General features: G+C 50.6%; 1 protein-coding gene across 1 annotated transcript in view; it reads right to left on the reverse strand.

Annotated features, from left to right (window-relative positions):
- The window catches only part of NUP210 (nucleoporin 210), a 524,741-nt gene that overhangs the window by 279,742 nt on the left and 224,079 nt on the right, over window positions 1-20,920 (reverse strand). The window contains exon 13 of the mRNA XM_078661451.1: window positions 17,037-17,235. Coding sequence (XP_078517577.1) covers window positions 17,037-17,235 — 199 coding nt within the window. The remainder of the gene's footprint in view (window positions 1-17,036; window positions 17,236-20,920) is intronic.

A 20,920-nucleotide genomic window follows, 5' to 3' on the forward strand; every position in this document is an offset into this window, starting at 1 on the left:
ACGTCCGGAGTGCCCCACCTGTCGAAGATGTTTCCTAGCACTTCGTCGTTTAGAACCCACTCGTGGTTTTCTTGCACCAGCCTGCTGAGTGCGTCCGCCTGAGCATTCTGCACACCTGGCAGATGGGTAGCCATTATCGTCAGTCCTCTGGCTAGCAGCCAGTGCCAGCTCGCCTGCACTTCTATTGACAGTGTGCACGATTTCGAGCCCCCCTGCTTGTTGAGGTAATACATTGTGGTCGTATTGTCCATCTGTACAAGCAAGGAGTTGGTCTGGAAGGACGGATGAAAGGCCTTCAGTGCCAAGTGAACAGCTCTGAGTTCCAGGTAATTGATGTGATACGTGGATTCCGCCGGGGACCACGTTCCCTGGATCTGTAGATGGTCTGAATGCGCTCCCCAGCCGTGGAGAGAAGCATCCGTGACGATAGTCTGAATGGGAATGTTCTTGTGGAATGGAACCCCTTTGAGGGAATTCTCTGCTGAGCACCACCATCTCTGGGACAGTTGAGCGTGAAGGGGCAGCCGGATCCTGTCGTCCCAGCTCCCCCGCTTCTGGTCCCACTGATCCTCCAGCCATTCCTGCAGCGGCCTCATGTGGAGACGTGCGTGTGGTGTGAGGAAGTTGCAAGAGGCCATCGACCCCAGTAGAGAAGACACCGTCCTCACTGTCGTAGATGGAACAGTTGTGAGAGCCTGAGCCTTTTGAAGGATCGATAAGCGTCTCTCCTCCGAAGGAGACACGCTGCTGAAAGAGTATTGATGGAGACTCCCTGGTACTGTAGGCACTGGACAGGAGTCGGAACAGACTTGGACATGTTTATGTGGAGCCCCAGTTGGTTCAACAGAACGGCCGTCCTGTTAGAAGTGCAATTGCGCTTTCTGGAAGGTACGCAATTGCGCTCCCTTGAGGCTTTGATCAACAAATCGTCCAGGTACGGGTAGACAAACACCTTGTTCTTTCTCAGGTGCGCTGCCACCACTGCAATGCACTTTGAAAAAGTCCTGGGAGCAGACTTCAGTCCAAACGGTAGTACTGTGTACTGATAGTGATTGGTGCAGACTAGAAAGCGCAGGAACTTCCGGTGCTTCCGTGCAATGGGCACATGGAAGTACGCATCCTGTAGATCTATTGCACAAAGCCAGTCTCCTCTTTGTAGCTGAGGATAAATCTGGTGCAAAGACAGCATGCGAAACTTCTTCCTGGGAATCCATTTGTTTGCTTGTCGCAAATCCAGAATGGGCCTGAACTCGTTCTTGTCCTTCTTGCGCACCAGGAAGAACCTTGAGTAAAGACCCTTTCCCCTTTGAGACAAAGGGACGTCTTCTATCGCCCTTTTTCTTGACAGGGTATCGGCCTCCGGTTGGAGCTCACGCAGCTGGAACTGCGAGCGAACCGGTGGATTTGCTGGAGGAGGGCTGACAAAACGAAGACTGTATCCATTGCAAACAATATTCAGCACCCACTTGTCCTGAGTAATTTTTCTCCACTCTGCCAGGTAATTTTGTATGCTTCCCCCACACCGGAGCGGGTAACGGACAAGGGGGAAGTAGCACCTCAGGGCTTAGACCCAGCCGGGACCTTCTTCGCCGAGGAGGACTGCTGCTGCACTGCCTGAGACAACGTCTCCGTCTATCATCCGGAATTGTATATATTGTTGACTTTGTATGAATTGCTTTATATGTAATTAATTTTCTCATATGTCATCCATTTCTATATAATTTTGTACAATTAAAAAAAAACAAAAAAAGAAAAAACATGATGTTAGTTAACAAGAATAAATAAATAATTTGATTTATAAAAAAAGTTTTACCATTATTGTTGTAGTGAGCCTGTCTCATAAAATTATATATTCTAGATATTGAAGGGTATTCTTTAGGATAGCAATTGTTTAGAACATGGTTCTAGCTATAACTTTCTTACACTAGTTCGCCTCTGCCCCTCTGACGCTTCTGGAAAGGCTGCCGTTGGTACTGCTGCTGCTGTTGTTGCTGCTGCTGGCCAGCCGGACGACCTTGTACTCGCTTCTGGGACCCATATCTCCTCTGGAACGGGCTAAAGGATTTCCGTTGTTCCTTTGGTTTCACCAAACCAACGGCCTTCAATGTCTCCACTTCCGCCTTCATGCGGGCCATCTCCTCATCCGCATGCGTCCCGAAGAGCGTCGATCCAGAGAACGGCAAATTTGCGACTCTCTGCTGCGCCTCCGGTTTGAGAGGTGTAAGTCGCAACCAGGAATGGCGTCTTAAATGAATGCCATGGCAATACCCATGAGCGTCCGCCGCAGAGCTGATGACTTGATTGGAGACCATCATGCCCTCGTTCAATACCTCCTGGAAGTCTTCCCTCCTATTCCTCGGGAGAAGCTCGAGAAACTGTTGCAGAGACTCCCACAATGCGCGGTCATAGCGACCCAAGAGCACTGAGGCACTCGCCGCTTTCATTGATGTGGCAGCCGTACCGCAAACCTTCCTTCCGGCTGAATCCATCTGACGGCTCTCCTGGTCCGGAGGCACCGTAGAAGACGGGGCAGTAGCATGCTGTTTCTTAGCTGCTGTCACAATAACAGAATCCGGTACAGGATCTGACCTCAAGAACGCCGGATCAGAATCTGGGGGCCTGTACTTCTTTTCAAGCCGAGATGGAGACGACTTCCTTGAAGCCGGGGTCAGAAACAGCTCCATGGCCGGTTCCTCCAGTCCTGGCACCAAGGGCAACAACGGGCGAGAGAAATGACATTTGTGCAAAGTCTCAAAGACACAGAGGTAGATGGTGTGGGTATCGTCAATGTGATCCCTAACTTTGCTGCCCCCCTCAGCAGCACCTCCTGAAATGTCACAATGTCGTCCACAGGTAACACTCTCGTCGGAGAGGAATCCGATAATGTTGGAGAATACCTCCGGTCACTCGAGGAGCCTGTGTAACGGGACCGCAACCTGTCCCTCCGATGGCGGTGACGGGACCTTGTGGAGGAGCGGTGTCTACTGCGAGTGCGATCCCTTCCTCTAGACCTTGATCTAGATCTCCTGGGCCTCGCTGGAGCCGCCGGTCTTAGAGGAGGCGGAAGCGGAGGAATCGGAGTCGGAACCTCACACCGAGGTTGTGGAGGTCGGGGAGGAGGCAGAAGAGGAGGTAGGGGTGGTGTAGGAGGCGGTGGAAGCGGCGGAGGGGGAGGTGGAGGAGGAATCGTTGCTGAAGGAGGAGAAAGCCACGGAGGAGGCATCCTCGAAGGCAGCGGTGGAGGTGTAGGCGTCTTGGGCCTAGAAGGTGAGTAGGTTCGTGAATACTCCGATTCGGATGACCTCATCACTCTCCTCTTCTTCTGAGCAGGCCTCGAAAAAGTTGTTCTGGAGGCAGGCCTCTTTTTGGCCGAGCGCCGGTGCCGCCGCGACCCGGAGCTCGCCGATTAAGATGACAGACTGACCACTGAGGCAGGGGACACTGTCCTGATCCTTGAACGTCTCCTCGACGTCGATTTTGCCTTTCTCGATGTCGACCTCTTCGACGTCCTACTTCTCGACGTCGATCTTCTGGACGTCGACGCACTCCTAGACGTCGAATATCTCCTCTTCGACGTCGACTCGTCTCTTCTCGACGTCGACCAACGTGTCGACGTCAGTACAGCCTCGACCGTGAACGTCGTCGCCTCCTGGACTCATCTCGATGTCGATGGTGTGTCGACGCCGGTGAAGTCATCGACTTCGACCTCGTCCGAGGTCTCGACGTCCTGCCCCTCGACGTCGAGCGGCGACGCCGCTTGGACCCAGAGCCCTGGGTCGACAGGGAGCAGATGGTGGTCATACCTCTCGACGCCGACGTCGAGGCTATCGACGTCGACCAGGATCTGTGCCTTTTCCTGGCCTTTTCTTGACTGGGGAGCCCCCAGAGGCTGAAGCACGTGCAGAAGACGATGATCGAGTCCCTCCATGCCCAGAAGTCCCACCTGGTTCTTCCGGTCTCCTCTGCTCCAGGCCTTGGAGACGAATCTTCTCCCTGTCACGCAGGGTCCTCCTGGTGAAAGAGTGACAGATATCACAGGAGTCAGGGACATGGGTGGAAGGGAGCCAGAGTATACATACCTTGTGAGGGTCAGATTTAGCCTGCTTCCTACTACACTCAGGGCACTTGTCCAATAAAGCTGGCATTTTCGACAAAAAGAGGTAGTAAAACTGGTTAAAAAACACAGCAAAAGGAAGAGGAAGACCCTAGACGTCAAATGAAACACTCAAAACACTGGGAAAGTGCCAAAAATTGAAGAAAAACCCAAAAAGGGAGAGCTCAATGCTCCAGGGTCCTGCTAGCAGGAGCCGGAAAAAAGAACTGAAAGTAAAAGGACTTTGGCTGTGCATCCTGGGATACCGAGGGTCTCTGGAGAGTTCCTTAAAGGCACGGCATCCCTTTTCCAGACACATAATGGCAGCCTATGGGGGCTTGTCTGTCCTACCCTTCCACTCTATCATTTCAAGGATTTTGGTGAAGGGGAGTTTATCTATGAGCGAAACTTGGCAATATGTGTAAAATTTGATTTTATTTGGCTATCCTTTTCACTTTAAGTTGAAGTATTGGCCAGTGTAGCCTTGTGATTATAGGCTGCATTATTTGTCTTTGATTCTCTTTTAAGTGTCTATGCAGGACTGCAATGAAGACAGCTTAAGAGATTATTTTTCATTGCTCCGGGTCCCCGCACATGGGCAGGACTGTTCACTAGATTATGACTATACACAGAGATCCCCTCCTACACAAGCCACATGCATTAAGGCTGAAGATCAAATATGCCACAAAACTCCTTGCTCGCCACACTCTGCAACCATGCTTACAAGGCATGAACTTGGAAAGCAAGACAAGCGGCGGATGAGCATCCTGTGCAGGGGACAACGCAGGTGTATGAACCAAGGAGGCAACACGACATTTTCGAACTACAGGGAGATCATGGAATAATGTATGGCTAAAAACAAAATACCTTCTAAACAACTCATAGAAAGAGCTCAGATGCGCAGTTCTCCCTGTGGACCAGAGCCAGTCCACAGCCGGGGCAGCTGCGTGGAGCAGGGCAGGCACAGATAGTGTCCTCTGCTCTGAGGCTGGCTGCAGCCCAACCCTTACTCCCTGTCCACCTGGCTCCGGTGCTCTGCTGCAGCCGCATGACTAATAGGGAGGGGGAGGGAGAGGGAGTGCAGACAGTGAGATGGAGGAGCTAGGAAATAAACAAAATTGAAAGCGAAACCCGTGCAGCACTCGTGAAACTGGCACAGCACTGTATAACGAGATACTAAGTACACAGCTATGGAGCGGGAATGGATAGTGTTAAAAAGATTGGGCGCTGCACGTGGCTCCCATTGTAAAAGTGAAAGTGCTGAAAGAAAAGCATCCACCATTACTAAAGCTGGCGTCCCACCAGTGCATGTTAGATAAACACAACAAAGAGTTCTCGAAGAGCTAATGAAAGCTGAACAATACGGACATGGTAAAAGGTCCAGTCCTGATGGGAGGTTACAAATGCAGACAAGGTGTTACTAAGGAGGGACTAACAAGCCTTTTAACGTAACAGAAGCCAGCATTTAGAAAGGACAGCAACAGGAGCCAATTGAAATAATTGGGGGAGTGTAGGCAGAGCTTCAACACCATACCAGAATAACCAATGCCTCGCAGCAGTGCATGCGCTGCCCAGGCTCGACCTTCATACCACCTATAAAAATCTATATGACAACATCCCAAATTTGATTTGAAATGTGTAACATATCCTGTAGAATCATGGTGCACTCAGGATTCTTTTCAAACACATTCTTACACTTATCAAATACAACATACGATTGGGGAACCTCCTCAACCTGAAATACTTGAGAACCATATTATCGCAGCATTCTTTCACATACCGATAAAAGGACCATGAAACGTCAGTTAAACAACTGTTATCATTTAGCCCATGTGTATACTGTGGCTCTCTGCTAGTTTGTGAGAATACAGACGATGACAAAAGATTCCCAAAACTTGAAAGGGTCATTAGTCTAAGCACTTAAGATCTTAGTCATGTTCACTATCCCACAAGGCAAGAGGGAGAGGAGTTGTTAGATCTGGGGGTCTCTAGTTGGCAGAGGTAGGTACCACTGTCCAAATAGGGACCCTTGCTTCTAGTCAGGACAAGGAGATAACTCTCTGAGATAACCCCTGCTCGCCCTCTAGGTAGCTTGGCCTGAGCAGTCTAGGCTAATCAGAGGCAATGCGTAAAGTATTTGTACCAACACTCACAGTAACACAGTGAAAACACCACAAACTGATTCCACAACAGTTTAGAAAAATAAAGGTATTTATTCTAAAACTACACAAGACCAAAACGATAAAAAAAATCCAACATACACAGTTCAAATATGGTTTCAAAAAGAGTTCTTAAGGTTGCGTTAAAATTCTTCAAGTTGCGGTAAAATAAACCACGGTTGCGTGAAAAGTTCACAGTTGCGTCACGTTTACTCACAGTACCTTTAGTTGCAACAAAGTTCCAAAAGCAGAAGCTGGTGCGGTGGAAAACAAGCGATGCGTTGCTCCTGAGACCCTGGGGAGGCGATGCGACAGCCCCGCTGCAGCAGCGGGCGTGTTGCGACGAATCCGGTCTGTATGGGGAGGAAGGCCACTTGTATGGATTCCGGTGCGTAGGTTCCGTAGGAAGTCTGTTCTCGCAAAGGCACGATGCGACGATCTCGTAGGTGCTGCGACGATCTCCGGGGCGACGATGCGCGGTCCAGCGGCGATCCTTTCTCTCGCAGCTCCTCGATGCGATGATTCTGCGACGACACTCGCAGCGACGTGATGCGGTCCGCAAGCAAGCGGGGCGGCGTTCTCACCCAGCGACGACAGGCTCTGCGACGATACTCGCAGCGATGTTCGATTCTCCCGCACCGGTCTGGTGCGTCCCGCAAACGGAGGGTGCGACGTCTCTGGCAGCGGCGTCAGGCGCTGCGACGATCTCGACCTCCGTAGCGGCGGGAGACTTCTCGCACTGTCGGGGATGCGCTCCGCAAGCGAGCGATGCGACACTTTTCAATTTCAAAAGTCTCTCAAGCTTTAGTCTCAAGCTTCCCAGCACAGGTCCAACCTCCAGAGGCCCCACAACTGGATCAAGCACTCTAGGAGGGACAGAACTCACTCAGCAGAGTTCAGGGAAGCTGGGGGTGAAGTCCTTTTGTTCCTGGGACTTCAAAACAGGGAGCCAGCTCTTCTCAGGCCCTTGGAGATTCCTTTCAAGACAGGGGACACAGCTCACAGCAAAGTCCTTCCCCTCTCCTTGGCAGCAAAGCAACAGCAGGTCAGTCCAGCAGAGCAACAGCAAGACAATCTTCCTTCTTCAGAGTCAGCTTTCTCCTTGGCAGAGGTTCCTTCTTGATTTCCAGGATGATCTAATTTTCTGTTGTCAGGGGTCCTGTACTTATACCCCTAAAGTCTTTGTTCTCTTGGTGCATGTGGGCCCTGTGCCCGGTCTGAACCAGTTCTGGGTGGATCCTGAGCACTTTGTTTTGGTGGCTGCATCTTTCCTTTCAGAGTGAGGGGCAGGGTCCTCAGCCGCCCAGCAGGGGGGTGGAGCCAGCATTGTGGAAGGCAGGCACAGCCCTATTCAGCCCAGGTGCTAACTCCTCCCACCACTCAAGTCATTCAGCCTAGTGCTGACTCATCCATCCTGCCGGGGAGTTCCCCAGCCCCTGTCACTCACAAACCAGACAGTCAATACACAAACAGGCCCAGGCACACAGAAGGTTCAGACAAGAGAACAGCAACTTTCTAAAAGTGCTGTTCTCAAACACAGGATTTAAAAACAACCTTTCCTAAAAGATGTGTTATTAAATTCTGAGTTCAGGGATACTAGATACTTATGTCCTATCTTGTTCCTATGGGAAGAAATGCTGTTAACCACTGTAGCCAGCATCCCCCATGTTAATCTATGGAGCAAGATAGCCTTACAATAGTGAAAAACGAAAATGGCTGTAATTCACTACCAGAACATGTTACCTGCACCAGTACATGCTCTACCTTTTACATACACTGCACCCTGCCCAGGGGGTACCTTGGGCCTTCCATAGGGGTGACTGATGTGCACAAAAAGGGAAGGGTTAGGCCTGGTCAGTGGGGACACTGACCAGGAGGACATGGCAGTTCTAAACTGCCCATAGGCACTGCAGTGGCAGGCCTGAGACACCATTTTAGAGCTACTCATGTAGGTGGCACAATCAGTGCTGCAGGCCCACTAGTAGCATTGGTCATCACCAGCCCTGGCACACCCAGTGCACTTTACTAGGGACTTCATGGTGATACAAATATGCCAAACATGTATATTCAATCAGAATAACAATTTACACAGGGAGCACTTACACTCTGGCACTGGTCAGCAGTGGCAGAGTGTCCAAAGCATCTAAACCAGCAAAAACGAGATCCAGCACAGCATCAAAAATACAGGAGGTAGAGGCAAAAAGATAGGGGAAACCACGCCAAAGATGCCAGGTCTAACACGTGTCCCCTCCAGCTGAAAATGGGGAGAACTACCCACCCTCTTGGGAGTTCTCTTCACTAAGGCGGAAAAACCTGGACAGACCATCAGCGTTGGCGTGTTCCGTACCAGGGCGGTGTTCCACCGTAAAGTCCATTCCCTGTAGGGAGATGGACCACCTCAACAGCTTTGGGTTCTCACCCCTCATATGCATTAACCATCTGAGGGGCCTGTGGTCGGTCTGAACACGGAAGTGAGTCCCAAACAGGTAGGGCCTCAACTTTTTCAGAGCCCAGACCACAGCAAATGCTTCTCTCTCAATCGCACTCCACCTCTGTTCCCTGGGGAGTAGTCTCCTGCTAATGAAGGCTACCGGCTGGTCTCCTCCCTCCTCAGTGATCTGTGAGAGTACTGCTCCCACACCATGCTCTGAAGCGTCTGTCTGAACTATGAACTCACGAGAAAAGTCAGGTGCCTTGAGCACCGGCGCTGTGCACATAGCAGTTTTCAGGGTTTCAAAAGCAGTTTGGCAGGCGTCAGTCCAGTCAACTCTTTTGGGCAACTTCTTGGAAGTGAGTTCTGTCAAAGGGGCGACAATGGTGCCGTAGCCCTTGACAAAACGCCTGTAATACCCGGTGAGTCCTAAAAAGGCTCTCACCTCTGTCTGGGTCTTGGGGGGCTCCCAAGCCAGAATGGTATCAATCTTGGCCTGTAGGGGCGCCACCTGGCCGCTCCCCACCTGGTGTCCCAAATACACCACAGATCCCTGCCCTATCTGGCACTTGCTGGCCTTGATAGTGAGGCCTGCCCTTTGCAGAGCCTTCAACACTTCGCAGAGGTGTTGCAGATGTTCCTCCCACGTGGAGCTGAACACAGCAATGTCATCCAGGTATGCGGCGCTGAATTCCTCCAGCCCGGTCAGTACCTGGTTAACCAGCCTCTGGAATGTGGCAGGGGCATTCTTCAACCCAAAGGGCATGACACGGAACTGGAAGTGCCCCTCTGGCGTTGAAAATGCAGACCTCTCTTTGGCCCCATCAGTTAAGGCAATCTGCCAGTACCCCGAAGTCAAATCAAATGTACTGAGGTAGCGGGCAGCTCCTAACCGATCCACGAGCTCATCAGCTCTGGGGATGGGGTGTGCGTCAGTCTTCGTGACCGCATTGAGCCCACGGTAGTCCACGCAAAACCGGAGTTCTGTGGGGCCACCGGGGGTAGCAGCTTTCTTGGGGACCAAGACCACTGGGCTAGCCCAGGGGCTGCTGGAGGGCTCAATCACCCCTAGCGCCAACATCTTGGAAACCTCTTCCTTGATGCTGGCCCTGACCTTGTCAGCTACCCTGTAAAATTTCTGTTTCACAGGCAGACTATCTCCAGTGTCCACATCATGGACGCACCAGTTGGTGACTCCTGGGGTCAGGGAGAACAGGGAGGAGAACTGACCCAACACTTGGCGACAGTCACTCTGCTGTTCTGGGGTCAGGGTGGGCGAGAGGACCACACCATCCACTGACCCATCTTGCTCCTTAACTGCCAGGAGGTCAGGGAGAGGATCACTATCCTCTTCCATTCCTGCATCTGTAGCCAGGAGCATGGTTACTTCAGACCTCTTAAAGTGGGGTTTGAGGCGGTTCACGTGCAAGACTCTCAGGGGCTGCCTGGGAGTCTTCATGTCAACCAGGTAGGTTACCTCGCTCTTCCTTTCCACCACCTCATATGGCCCAGTCCACTTGTCTTGGAGCGCACAAGGCTCCACTGGTGCCATCACCCACACTTCCTGCCCAGGTTGAAATTCGACCAGAGTGGTATTCTGGTCATACCATCTCTTCATTTCTTCCTGGCTTGCTTCCAGGTTCGCCTGAGCGAGCTTCCTGAAGCGTTGTGTCTGGTTGCGGATGGCCAGCACATAGCTGAACACATCCTGGGGGGTTTTCCCACGGGACTTTTCCCAACCCTCCTTCACCAGTGAGAGAGGTCCTCTAACAGGGTGGCCATACAGGAGTTCGAAGGGACTGAACCCTAAGGACTTCTGAGGCACCTCCCTGTAGGCAAACAACAGGCATGGTAACAAGACGTCCCACTTACGTCTCATGGGCTCCGCTAGGCCCATAATCATACCTTTCAGGGTCCGGTTGAACCTTTCAACCAACCCATTTCCTTGCGGGTGGTAAGGAGTGGTGAACTTATAAGTTACCCCACACTCCTCCCACAGAGACTTCATATACCTAGAGATGAAGTTGGTACCCCGGTCGGAGACCACCTCTCTGGGGAACCCCACACGGGAAAAGATCCCCATCAATGCACGGCCCACCACGGGTGCTGTGATTGTCCGGAGAGGGACTGCTTCCGGGTACCGAGTGGCATGGTCCACCAAGACCAGGATGAACCTGTTGCCTAAGGCTGTCTTGGGATCCAGGGGCCCTACGATGTCTATGCCCACCCGCTCGAAAGGGGTGCTCACCACTGGGAAGGGCTGAAGGGGGGCCTTCAGCTTCACTCCAGTCTTGCCACTGGCTTGACAGGTTTGGCAAGATCTGCAAAAGGAACCAACGTGCTTTCTCATCTGGGGCCAGTGAAAGTGGGTGACAAGCCGGTTTAGGGTCTTGTCTTGCCCCAGATGTCCGGCAAGAGGCACGTCATGAGCCAGACCCATTAGGAAGTTTCTGAAGCGCTCGGGTACCACCAGCACACGGGCTGCACCGGGCTCAGCAAACTTAGGCTCACTATACAACAAGTCATCTTCCCAGTAGATAAAGTGATCTCTGGCTGCTCCACCTGCTGCCTGGTCTACAGCCTGTTGCCGCAGACCCTCGAGGGAAGGGCATTCTTTCTGCGCCTGGCAGAATTCCTCCCTGGAGGGACCACCTTCTTGCTGCCAATGGGTCAGCTCAGGCAATTCTCCCAGTTCGGCTACCTGTTCCCCTGTAGGTTCCAGGGCATCCCCCTCAGGTTCTGCTCCTTCCTGGACCGTGGGAACGGCTGGGGCTGGTTTCCCGCGCCCTCGGCCTCTTCCTCTCCTGGCAGGTCTCTGGGCCACTGTTTCAGGCTCCAGTTCTGCTGAATCACCCTTACTGGCTGCCATAGCACGCGTGGTCACACAGATCCACGCAGGCAGACCCAACATCTCCAAGTGAGTTCTGTGTTCTACATCCTTCCATGGAGAACTCTCCAGGTCGTTACCTAACAGACAGTCTACAGGCAAGGCATCACTGACAACTACCTCCAAAAGACCAGAGACTCCTCCCCATGCAAAGGGAACTTTCGCCAGCTTGCAGAGGCGCACTGAACTGTCAGCTGCCACTACAGGGCGGAGTACACCAGGGATGATTTGCTCTTCAGACACCCACTGACACCTCACGGATGTCACGCTGGCTCCTGTGTCTCTCAAAGCCTCAACCTCCCTCCCATTGATGGTCACCTTCTGCCCATATTTCTTAGTGTTAGAGGGCAGTAAGGTTTCCTGGACCATCTCTTGGTCTCCTAGAGAGACAAGGGTCATAACCGCTAACTCCCCCCAATCACTAGAAACCAAATCCCCTCCCAAAGCTACACTAGCTAACGCTGGGGTGGGGGCACCAGTGGGTGCTTGCTTCTTCTTGGGACATTTTGGAGCTATGTGGCCCACCTCATTGCAGTGATAGCAGGTAGGTGGGCCCCTGTTGTCTTTATTGTCCCGCCTGCCCTTAGAGGGCCATGGCTGCTTAGGTTTGGGGGTTTGGGATTCCTTTCCCTGGGAACTATTTTGGGGCCCTTCTGAGAACTCCTTTTGGTTACCCTTGTCCCCCCCACTCTTCTGCTGGGGACCCTGCCCACCTTTGGCTGTGGTACCCACAATTCCTCTGTGGACCCTGGTACTGGTCCAGCGGTCCGCCTCCTTAGCAAGCTCAATGGGGTCTGTCAGCTTGCTGTCTAAAAGATGCTGGCGCAGCTCTGGAACACAAAGACTACTCAAGTGCTCCCAACTGATTAAATGCAACAACCCCTTAAAATCAGTTACTTTACTGCCCTTCATCCAACCTTCCAGTGCACGCGAGTACAAATTCACACACTCCATCCAAGTCTCAGACTCTTTCTTCTTGGAGTTCCTAAACTGCAGTCTGTACTGCTCTGGGGTAAGGCCATACCTGAGACATAAGGCCTCCTTCATATTGGGGTAGGTCATGGCACCTGCTAATTCTAAGGGCTCTAGAGCACTCCTCCCAGATGCCTCAAAATGTTTCCACAGGCCCGCCCCCCAATGCTGATCAGGCACACCATTCATCTTCAATGCAATTTCATACGAAGTGAACCAGGCATAAATATCCTCACCCCTATGGTAATTCTGTACCAGGTCCTTGGGAATATATACTTTACCCCCATGCACTGGCTGCGCGCTGCCACCATTAGAACTGGCATCCACCTCCTTGGCTTTAAGATCCAGTTCTCTCATGCTCAACTCATGAGCCAAAAGCAATTTCTTCTCTTCTAAGGCGCGGGCACTTTTGCTCTCCTCCGCCGCCTTTTCTCTCTCTTTATCCATTTCAAATTGCTTCATTTGCATTCTCATTTTCATGACTTCCAATTCATATTCTCTTACTCTCTGATTTTCTTGTAACTCTTCTGGGGTGAGGCCCCTACCGGAGTGGTTGCTGCCAGCTCCTGAGCCTACTCTGCCCACTGGCAGATCTTTGATTTGAAAACCATTTTCTACATCCACATCATCTTCTCCCTCTTGTGCCTCCCAATGGGCCATCAAGATTTTCTGCAGCTCCTCCTTTCTGTAGGCGCTTTTTATGGGGCACTCAAACTCAAGGCAGAATTTCCTAAGTTGCTCAACTTTGTATGAATACAAATCTCCAATGGCAAACTCCATCTCTACTTCTGCCTCTTTACTGGGTGCCTTCCCATGCACAGACATGATGTGTTGAAGAGTTACTCAAAAATAGAAAAATCAAAACCAAAAACCAGTAGTATGCGGTGGCGTAGTGGTCTGCACTCACTAGTGATGTACACCAATTACTGTGGGTCAAGTACAAATACAAGTTCAAATCCCACCGCCTGACCACCAATGTTAGATCTGGGGGTCTCTAGTTGGCAGAGGTAGGTACCACTGTCCAAATAGGGACCCTTGCTTCTAGTCAGGACAAGGAGATAACTCTCTGAGATAACCCCTGCTCGCCCTCTAGGTAGCTTGGCCTGAGCAGTCTAGGCTAATCAGAGGCAATGCGTAAAGTATTTGTACCAACACTCACAGTAACACAGTGAAAACACCACAAACTGATTCCACAACAGTTTAGAAAAATAAAGGTATTTATTCTAAAACTACACAAGACCAAAACGATAAAAAAAATCCAACATACACAGTTCAAATATGGTTTCAAAAAGAGTTCTTAAGGTTGCGTTAAAATTCTTCAAGTTGCGGTAAAATAAACCACGGTTGCGTGAAAAGTTCACAGTTGCGTCACGTTTACTCACAGTACCTTTAGTTGCAACAAAGTTCCAAAAGCAGAAGCTGGTGCGGTGGAAAACAAGCGATGCGTTGCTCCTGAGACCCTGGGGAGGCGATGCGACAGCCCCGCTGCAGCAGCGGGCGTGTTGCGACGAATCCGGTCTGTATGGGGAGGAAGGCCACTTGTATGGATTCCGGTGCGTAGGTTCCGTAGGAAGTCTGTTCTCGCAAAGGCACGATGCGACGATCTCGTAGGTGCTGCGACGATCTCCGGGGCGACGATGCGCGGTCCAGCGGCGATCCTTTCTCTCGCAGCTCCTCGATGCGATGATTCTGCGACGACACTCGCAGCGACGTGATGCGGTCCGCAAGCAAGCGGGGCGGCGTTCTCACCCAGCGACGACAGGCTCTGCGACGATACTCGCAGCGATGTTCGATTCTCCCGCACCGGTCTGGTGCGTCCCGCAAACAGAGGGTGAGACGTCTCTGGCAGCGGCGTCAGGCGCTGCGACGATCTCGACCTCCGTAGCGGCGGGAGACTTCTCGCACTGTCGGGGATGCGCTCCGCAAGCGAGCGATGCGACACTTTTCAATTTCAAAAGTCTCTCAAGCTTTAGTCTCAAGCTTCCCAGCACAGGTCCAACCTCCAGAGGCCCCACAACTGGATCAAGCACTCTAGGAGGGACAGAACTCACTCAGCAGAGTTCAGGGAAGCTGGGGGTGAAGTCCTTTTGTTCCTGGGACTTCAAAACAGGGAGCCAGCTCTTCTCAGGCCCTTGGAGATTCCTTTCAAGACAGGGGACACAGCTCACAGCAAAGTCCTTCCCCTCTCCTTGGCAGCAAAGCAACAGCAGGTCAGTCCAGCAGAGCAACAGCAAGACAATCTTCCTTCTTCAGAGTCAGCTTTCTCCTTGGCAGAGGTTCCTTCTTGATTTCCAGGATGATCTAATTTTCTGTTGTCAGGGGTCCTGTACTTATACCCCTAAAGTCTTTGTTCTCTTGGTGCATGTGGGCCCTGTGCCCGGTCTGAACCAGTTCTGGGTGGATCCTGAGCACTTTGTTTTGGTGGCTGCATCTTTCCTTTCAGAGTGAGGGGCAGGGTCCTCAGCCGCCCAGCAGGGGGGTGGAGCCAGCATTGTGGAAGGCAGGCACAGCCCTATTCAGCCCAGGTGCTAACTCCTCCCACCACTCAAGTCATTCAGCCTAGTGCTGACTCATCCATCCTGCCGGGGAGTTCCCCAGCCCCTGTCACTCACAAACCAGACAGTCAATACACAAACAGGCCCAGGCACACAGAAGGTTCAGACAAGAGAACAGCAACTTTCTAAAAGTGCTGTTCTCAAACACAGGATTTAAAAACAACCTTTCCTAAAAGATGTGTTATTAAATTCTGAGTTCAGGGATACTAGATACTTATGTCCTATCTTGTTCCTATGGGAAGAAATGCTGTTAACCACTGTAGCCAGCATCCCCCATGTTAATCTATGGAGCAAGATAGCCTTACAATAGTGAAAAACGAAAATGGCTGTAATTCACTACCAGAACATGTTACCTGCACCAGTACATGCTCTACCTTTTACATACACTGCACCCTGCCCAGGGGGGTACCTTGGGCCTTCCATAGGGGTGACTGATGTGCACAAAAAGGGAAGGGTTAGGCCTGGTCAGTGGGGACACTGACCAGGAGGACATGGCAGTTCTAAACTGCCCATAGGCACTGCAGTGGCAGGCCTGAGACACCATTTTAGAGCTACTCATGTAGGTGGCACAATCAGTGCTGCAGGCCCACTAGTAGCATTGGTCATCACCAGCCCTGGCACACCCAGTGCACTTTACTAGGGACTTCATGGTGATACAAATATGCCAAACATGTATATTCAATCAGAATAACAATTTACACAGGGAGCACTTACACTCTGGCACTGGTCAGCAGTGGCAGAGTGTCCAAAGCATCTAAACCAGCAAAAACGAGATCCAGCACAGCATCAAAAATACAGGAGGTAGAGGCAAAAAGATAGGGGAAACCACGCCAAAGATGCCAGGTCTAACAGGAGTGTTGCCCAGTCTAGGACGGACAGATGCAGAGTTGGTCCTGCTGCCTTACCCAAGTTGGGAAAATTGCTACACAAGCCTACAGCACTAATGCAAGAGCAGAAAGTATTGCAGCTATAAGGCATCTCAATACTAGCAGAGGGAAGACCAAAGGGAAAAGAAGCCAGATTGTCCATGGAACTCCAATATGGCATATTGACACTTGTTAGAATTGATCTGCACTTCACTGTAGGGGAGTGTAGTATGTTTTGTGTCCCCATTCCTTGTGCCTCTGAGCAGCAGGAATGCTGAGAGCGAATGACTTAATAGAATGTTGGTGTTTAGTAGTGAGTGCAAGCTAGGAGAAAGGGTCAGTTGGATGGAGGATGCAGCACTGACAGGACCTGTTGCTTTCTCAATCACTCTGTAAGTATTCCTGTGCTGCTAATGAGGATTACCGAGTAGGTGAAAGAGGCGTATGGAGGCCACTGTGGTTTTAGAGTCGCATTCCCAGAGTAAAAAATGTAAAGCCATTTTCCCTGCTTCCAAAAGACTGTTGACAAGGTTGGTGGTGTGGTCTGTTTTAGATCTTGTCCTGGTCAACAGGCTGGAGCTGTCTGTTAACTTTACTAAGTCCTATGTTTTAGTTGTGGGACCCCGGGGGCTACGGATGAAAAAGTTTTAAAGCTGGTCACCATACTCTCACTCAGGTCCTGGCTTATCCCTACCTGGGAGTGTTATTTGATGATCAAATACATTGGAGAGCCCTCTTAGAGGATAAGCTGAGCAAGCTGAACAAATCTATGAGGCTATCACCAGCTTGGCTAGTAGATTGCACTCATGAGCACCGGAGGTCATCCTAAAACTGTACAAGTCCAAAGGCATCTCCAAAGATGTATATGGTACTTATATCTGGGGTATGTCCCCTCAGACAGGTTACAGGAAAAAAAATTTGCGCCGGATCCTGGGATTTCCCCAAGGTATCCCAGCTTGGTCTGTGCACGAATAATTAGGGGTTGATTATTTGGCAGATCAAGCGGCAATTAAACCTTTATTGTGCTGGTTAAAGATATGGACACATGAGAATAATGGTTTAAACCGCCTCACCTGGTAATTGTTGAAAAACACCTGGATTTTCTACTTCAACAGCCAAATCAAAATGTGAGCAGTCACTCAATGTAACCATTTCACTTTCTTTCCCATTCATCAGGCCATTAATCCGCAGAGGCAACTCTAATTTCTGGCCCACACGAGCTTCTACCTGACATGGAATGAACTCCATGCCACTGGGTTCAATGACATACACCTTGAAAACAAAAGAGACAATTCAGTACAATATGTTAATCAATGTAACGATGTATACATTAAACATAGTAAAACTTTATTCCAACTATTTTGTGATCCTCAAATGACTGCTCTTTTTATTTTACTGCAAACCGGTAATGAATCAAGTGCAATCTTTATATTCATGAATATATCATTTGTTCTTGGCAGAGATTTAGAAAACCTTATTTTCCAAGATCATTCTTCTGTTCTTAGAGCATATATATTTTTGTACGCCGCTGGCTTGCACTAAGACCATTTTAAAACAGTGTTAAAGTGGACTGAAACCATATTTGCCCCTGCAATACCACTGATTCCTTAAAGGGTTTAATGCCAGCAATGTGATTATCCTAGTCGCTTTCCCAAATAACTAGAAAACAATTGGCAAGTATGCTGCTTTCATCTGAAAAACGCTGCTTCATGTCCATCAAGTCTAATATGCACTGCATTGTACGATATTCCACAAGGTGCCAGAATTAACAAAACGCAAACCAAAGCAGTGGCTACAAGTCAATTTTCACTTGAAGAAACGGTCTTATCATGCAATTACGTCAACAATCACAGAATTTCTTTTGTGATGTCAGTTATTCTACTGTGATATTTTTACGGTTGGCTTGACAGCACACCTGATTATAATATTCCACTGGGTAGATGAGGTGCAATAGGTAACTCGCTCGCACTTTAATGTACAGACCCTTTGGTGTATCATCCCGACTCCTATAAAGTGCTTGCATTGCAATATGTCAGAGACTAGCAGACAACCCAAAAGTACAAAGAATCATCACACATTAAATGATTTAACTGATAGATGCATTGTGTAAGAAAATCATTTTTTTTGTTTATTCACTGCTGCAGGACTTCCTAATGTTTCACTGTGATACATCTGTATTGACCAACATCTTTCCCACAGAGATGCACCTGGAAAAAGGCAAAAGAGGAAATGCACTTATCCTAAAGGTCACCTAGCCCTTCAATTTTAAGGGTGAAGCGATCATCAATTAGAGCTTTATGAGATATTCAAACCGGCAATGGGCAGTATGCAGGGAGTGTAGAGACCTCCCTGCAGTTTTCAAAGTTCTCTGGAAGGCTTGTGTCCTATGAAAGGTAACAAGCTCCTTTTGCAACGATTCACGATCGCCAAACACGGGAAATGCTTATTGATTTGTATAGGTTTGCACATATGGTGGAAGAACCTTTGGAGAGGGGAATGGGCGGGTGTCTTCAGAAAGCGGTATAGCTTTACTTGTTCAATGACATTAACTTAAGGGCCACAAAATCTGCATAGTCACCACTTTAAGACTAATGTATTGAAGCAGAAAATATGACGTGCCACAAGAGTACAGTCAGGCCCGCGTATTTGCTCAAGTAAAGAATCTATTTGGCCTTAAAGGGCACAAGTGCATGTTGCCAGAAATCCACATAGCAAGTCGTGTAGGATGCAAAAGAAGAAAATAAGAACATGAATTGCATGATGTTGGACTTGGCCCTTTTTGCAGAGTCATCCCTGAACTTTTTGCCTTCCTAGCCTTTTTTCTGAAATGGTGTTGGTGGTTCTAGGACTCTGGGCACTTTAGCACTTCTGTCCAGTGTAAAGTGTGTGTGCTCTCCGTGGTGAACATGGTATGATTGGTCTACACCTTTTTGGCATATTTAATTTACCTGTCAGTCCTTTGTAAAGTGGTATCTCAGATAACTGGGGCCGGTGAATTAAATGCTACTGGTGGGCTTGCAGTGCTGATTGCGCCACCCAACAAAGCAGCCTTTCAAACCTGTCTCAGACCTCTGGCATTGCAGGGTCTGTGCGCGCAGTGTTACTGCCGCTGTGACGTGACACCTAAAGTGTGTGCCACGTCTCTGACCCCCTTTAACTGTATGTCAGTCACCCCTAAGGTAGGCCCTAGCTAACCCTATTGGCAGGATGCATTGTAGGTAAAAGGCAGGACATGTACGGTAAGTGTGTGACATGTCCTGGTAGTGACAAACAGCCATTTTGGTTTCTCACTGATGTAAGGCGGCCTTCCCATTGGAATGCATTGGGGATTCCCTGATAAGTGTTTCAGTGGCAATTCCTGATATGAGAGGAGCAGCGTGGTCAAGTCTGGTATGTTTGGAACGGTAATAATAAATAATGCGCAATGGTGTGCACAGATTTATTATCACCTGTGTGCTGTGTGTCTGCCTGCCTGATGTGTAATGCATGTCTGGCTTTGGAGTGACAGGGGCTGGTGAGGTGTGTGTGGCTCCAGGGAGGGCAGGGTGAGTCAGCGCGAGGATTAATAGGAGATCTGCATTTGGAATAGTGGGAGGAGTAGTCCCCTGACCCTGAATAGGTCTGTGCCTGCCTAGGTAATTGCTGTCTCCCCTCAGTGGTGTGTCTGATGACAGAGCCCCAACCTGACAAAGGAGGGTGGGAGCCCTGTAAACAAAGTGCTCCACACCCCCCAGAACCAGTTGAGGCTGGATTCCCCCAGGCCCTGTGCCTCAGGAGACAAAATGGTGTGCTACCTTGGGCTGCTTGGGGACTTGCTGCTGCTGGGACCCAGGAGGAACCGCCACGAGGGACTGCCTCCCTGCTGGAGGGCCCTGTGTGCTGGCCTGCCTGGGCCCAGCTTTGCCCCTCTGGACTCTGGGGTTCTAGCGCCTTGTGAGCCCTGCATTTTGGCCCTTGCTGTGCTGCTCCAGGACGAGAGGAGCGTTTATGTTCTGCAGCGCTGAGCTGCAGGAGCATCCCGAGGGAATCCCGGTGTGGGGATTCCCCCACACGGCATCTGAGTGAAGCAGGAGCCTACCCCGCGTTTATGCCACTTTGGGCGGGAGCCTACCCTGCATTCTGGATTGTCACTGCAAGCGGGAGCCTACCCCGCTGTTTTATGCCTCTTTTAGCGGGAGCCCTCCCCCATTTATGCTTATTAAGAGCAGAAGCCCACTCCATAATTGCAGCTGCTGATCAGAGTGGGAGCCCACCCCGCAAGAGTCTTTAAGCTAGAGGCGGGAAGCCTACCTCACACTCTAGTGAGGAGAGTGAGCCGCCGTCGAGACGAGCGGCGACACGGAAGCCAGGCGCCGCCTGGTTGAAGGAGGGGCCACCTGCGAGATCCGTTGACCAATCTGGGCGAAGAAGCCAGGCGGGAGCCTACCCCGCACTGGCGAGCAGCCAAGAAGAACCCCGGTGAGTGGGGCTGAAGGGGCGGAGCCCTGAGAAGAGGGGCCTGACCGGAGCCTCGAGGGATCCCAGTGCTGAGCTTCCCCCACATTGGAAAAGACCAGAGGAGGAAGAGCGCAGTGGGGCTCGCAGTGAGCAGTGAGCAGTGTCGGTGCTCCCGGAGGCACCGGGACACCTGGGCCGATTTCTCTTTTGGCAATTCTGGCACCATAGGTCCTGGAGGGGGACCTGAAAGGCACGGGGGGTGCACATGTGATCTTCTTCTTGCCGCATTGCGGCGCTGGAGAATGGCACCATACGAGCCCCAGTAAAGGGGGATCCCCAGGCACAGTCGTGCCAGGTCTAATTATTAGAACTGCACCGCGAGAGAGAGCGGGCAGCTGCAACTTGGGGCATTTTTCATTTCTGATGATGGAGTGAGATACACTCCTCTGCCCCAGCGTATTGCGCACTTTGCTTTTGCTGCATTGGCAGCCAGAGGGCCACTTGGAAAGCCCTAGGATTG

Source organism: Lissotriton helveticus, chromosome 9 (genome assembly GCF_964261635.1).
Source record: "Lissotriton helveticus chromosome 9, aLisHel1.1, whole genome shotgun sequence".
Taxonomy (NCBI): Eukaryota; Metazoa; Chordata; class Amphibia; order Caudata; family Salamandridae; genus Lissotriton; species Lissotriton helveticus.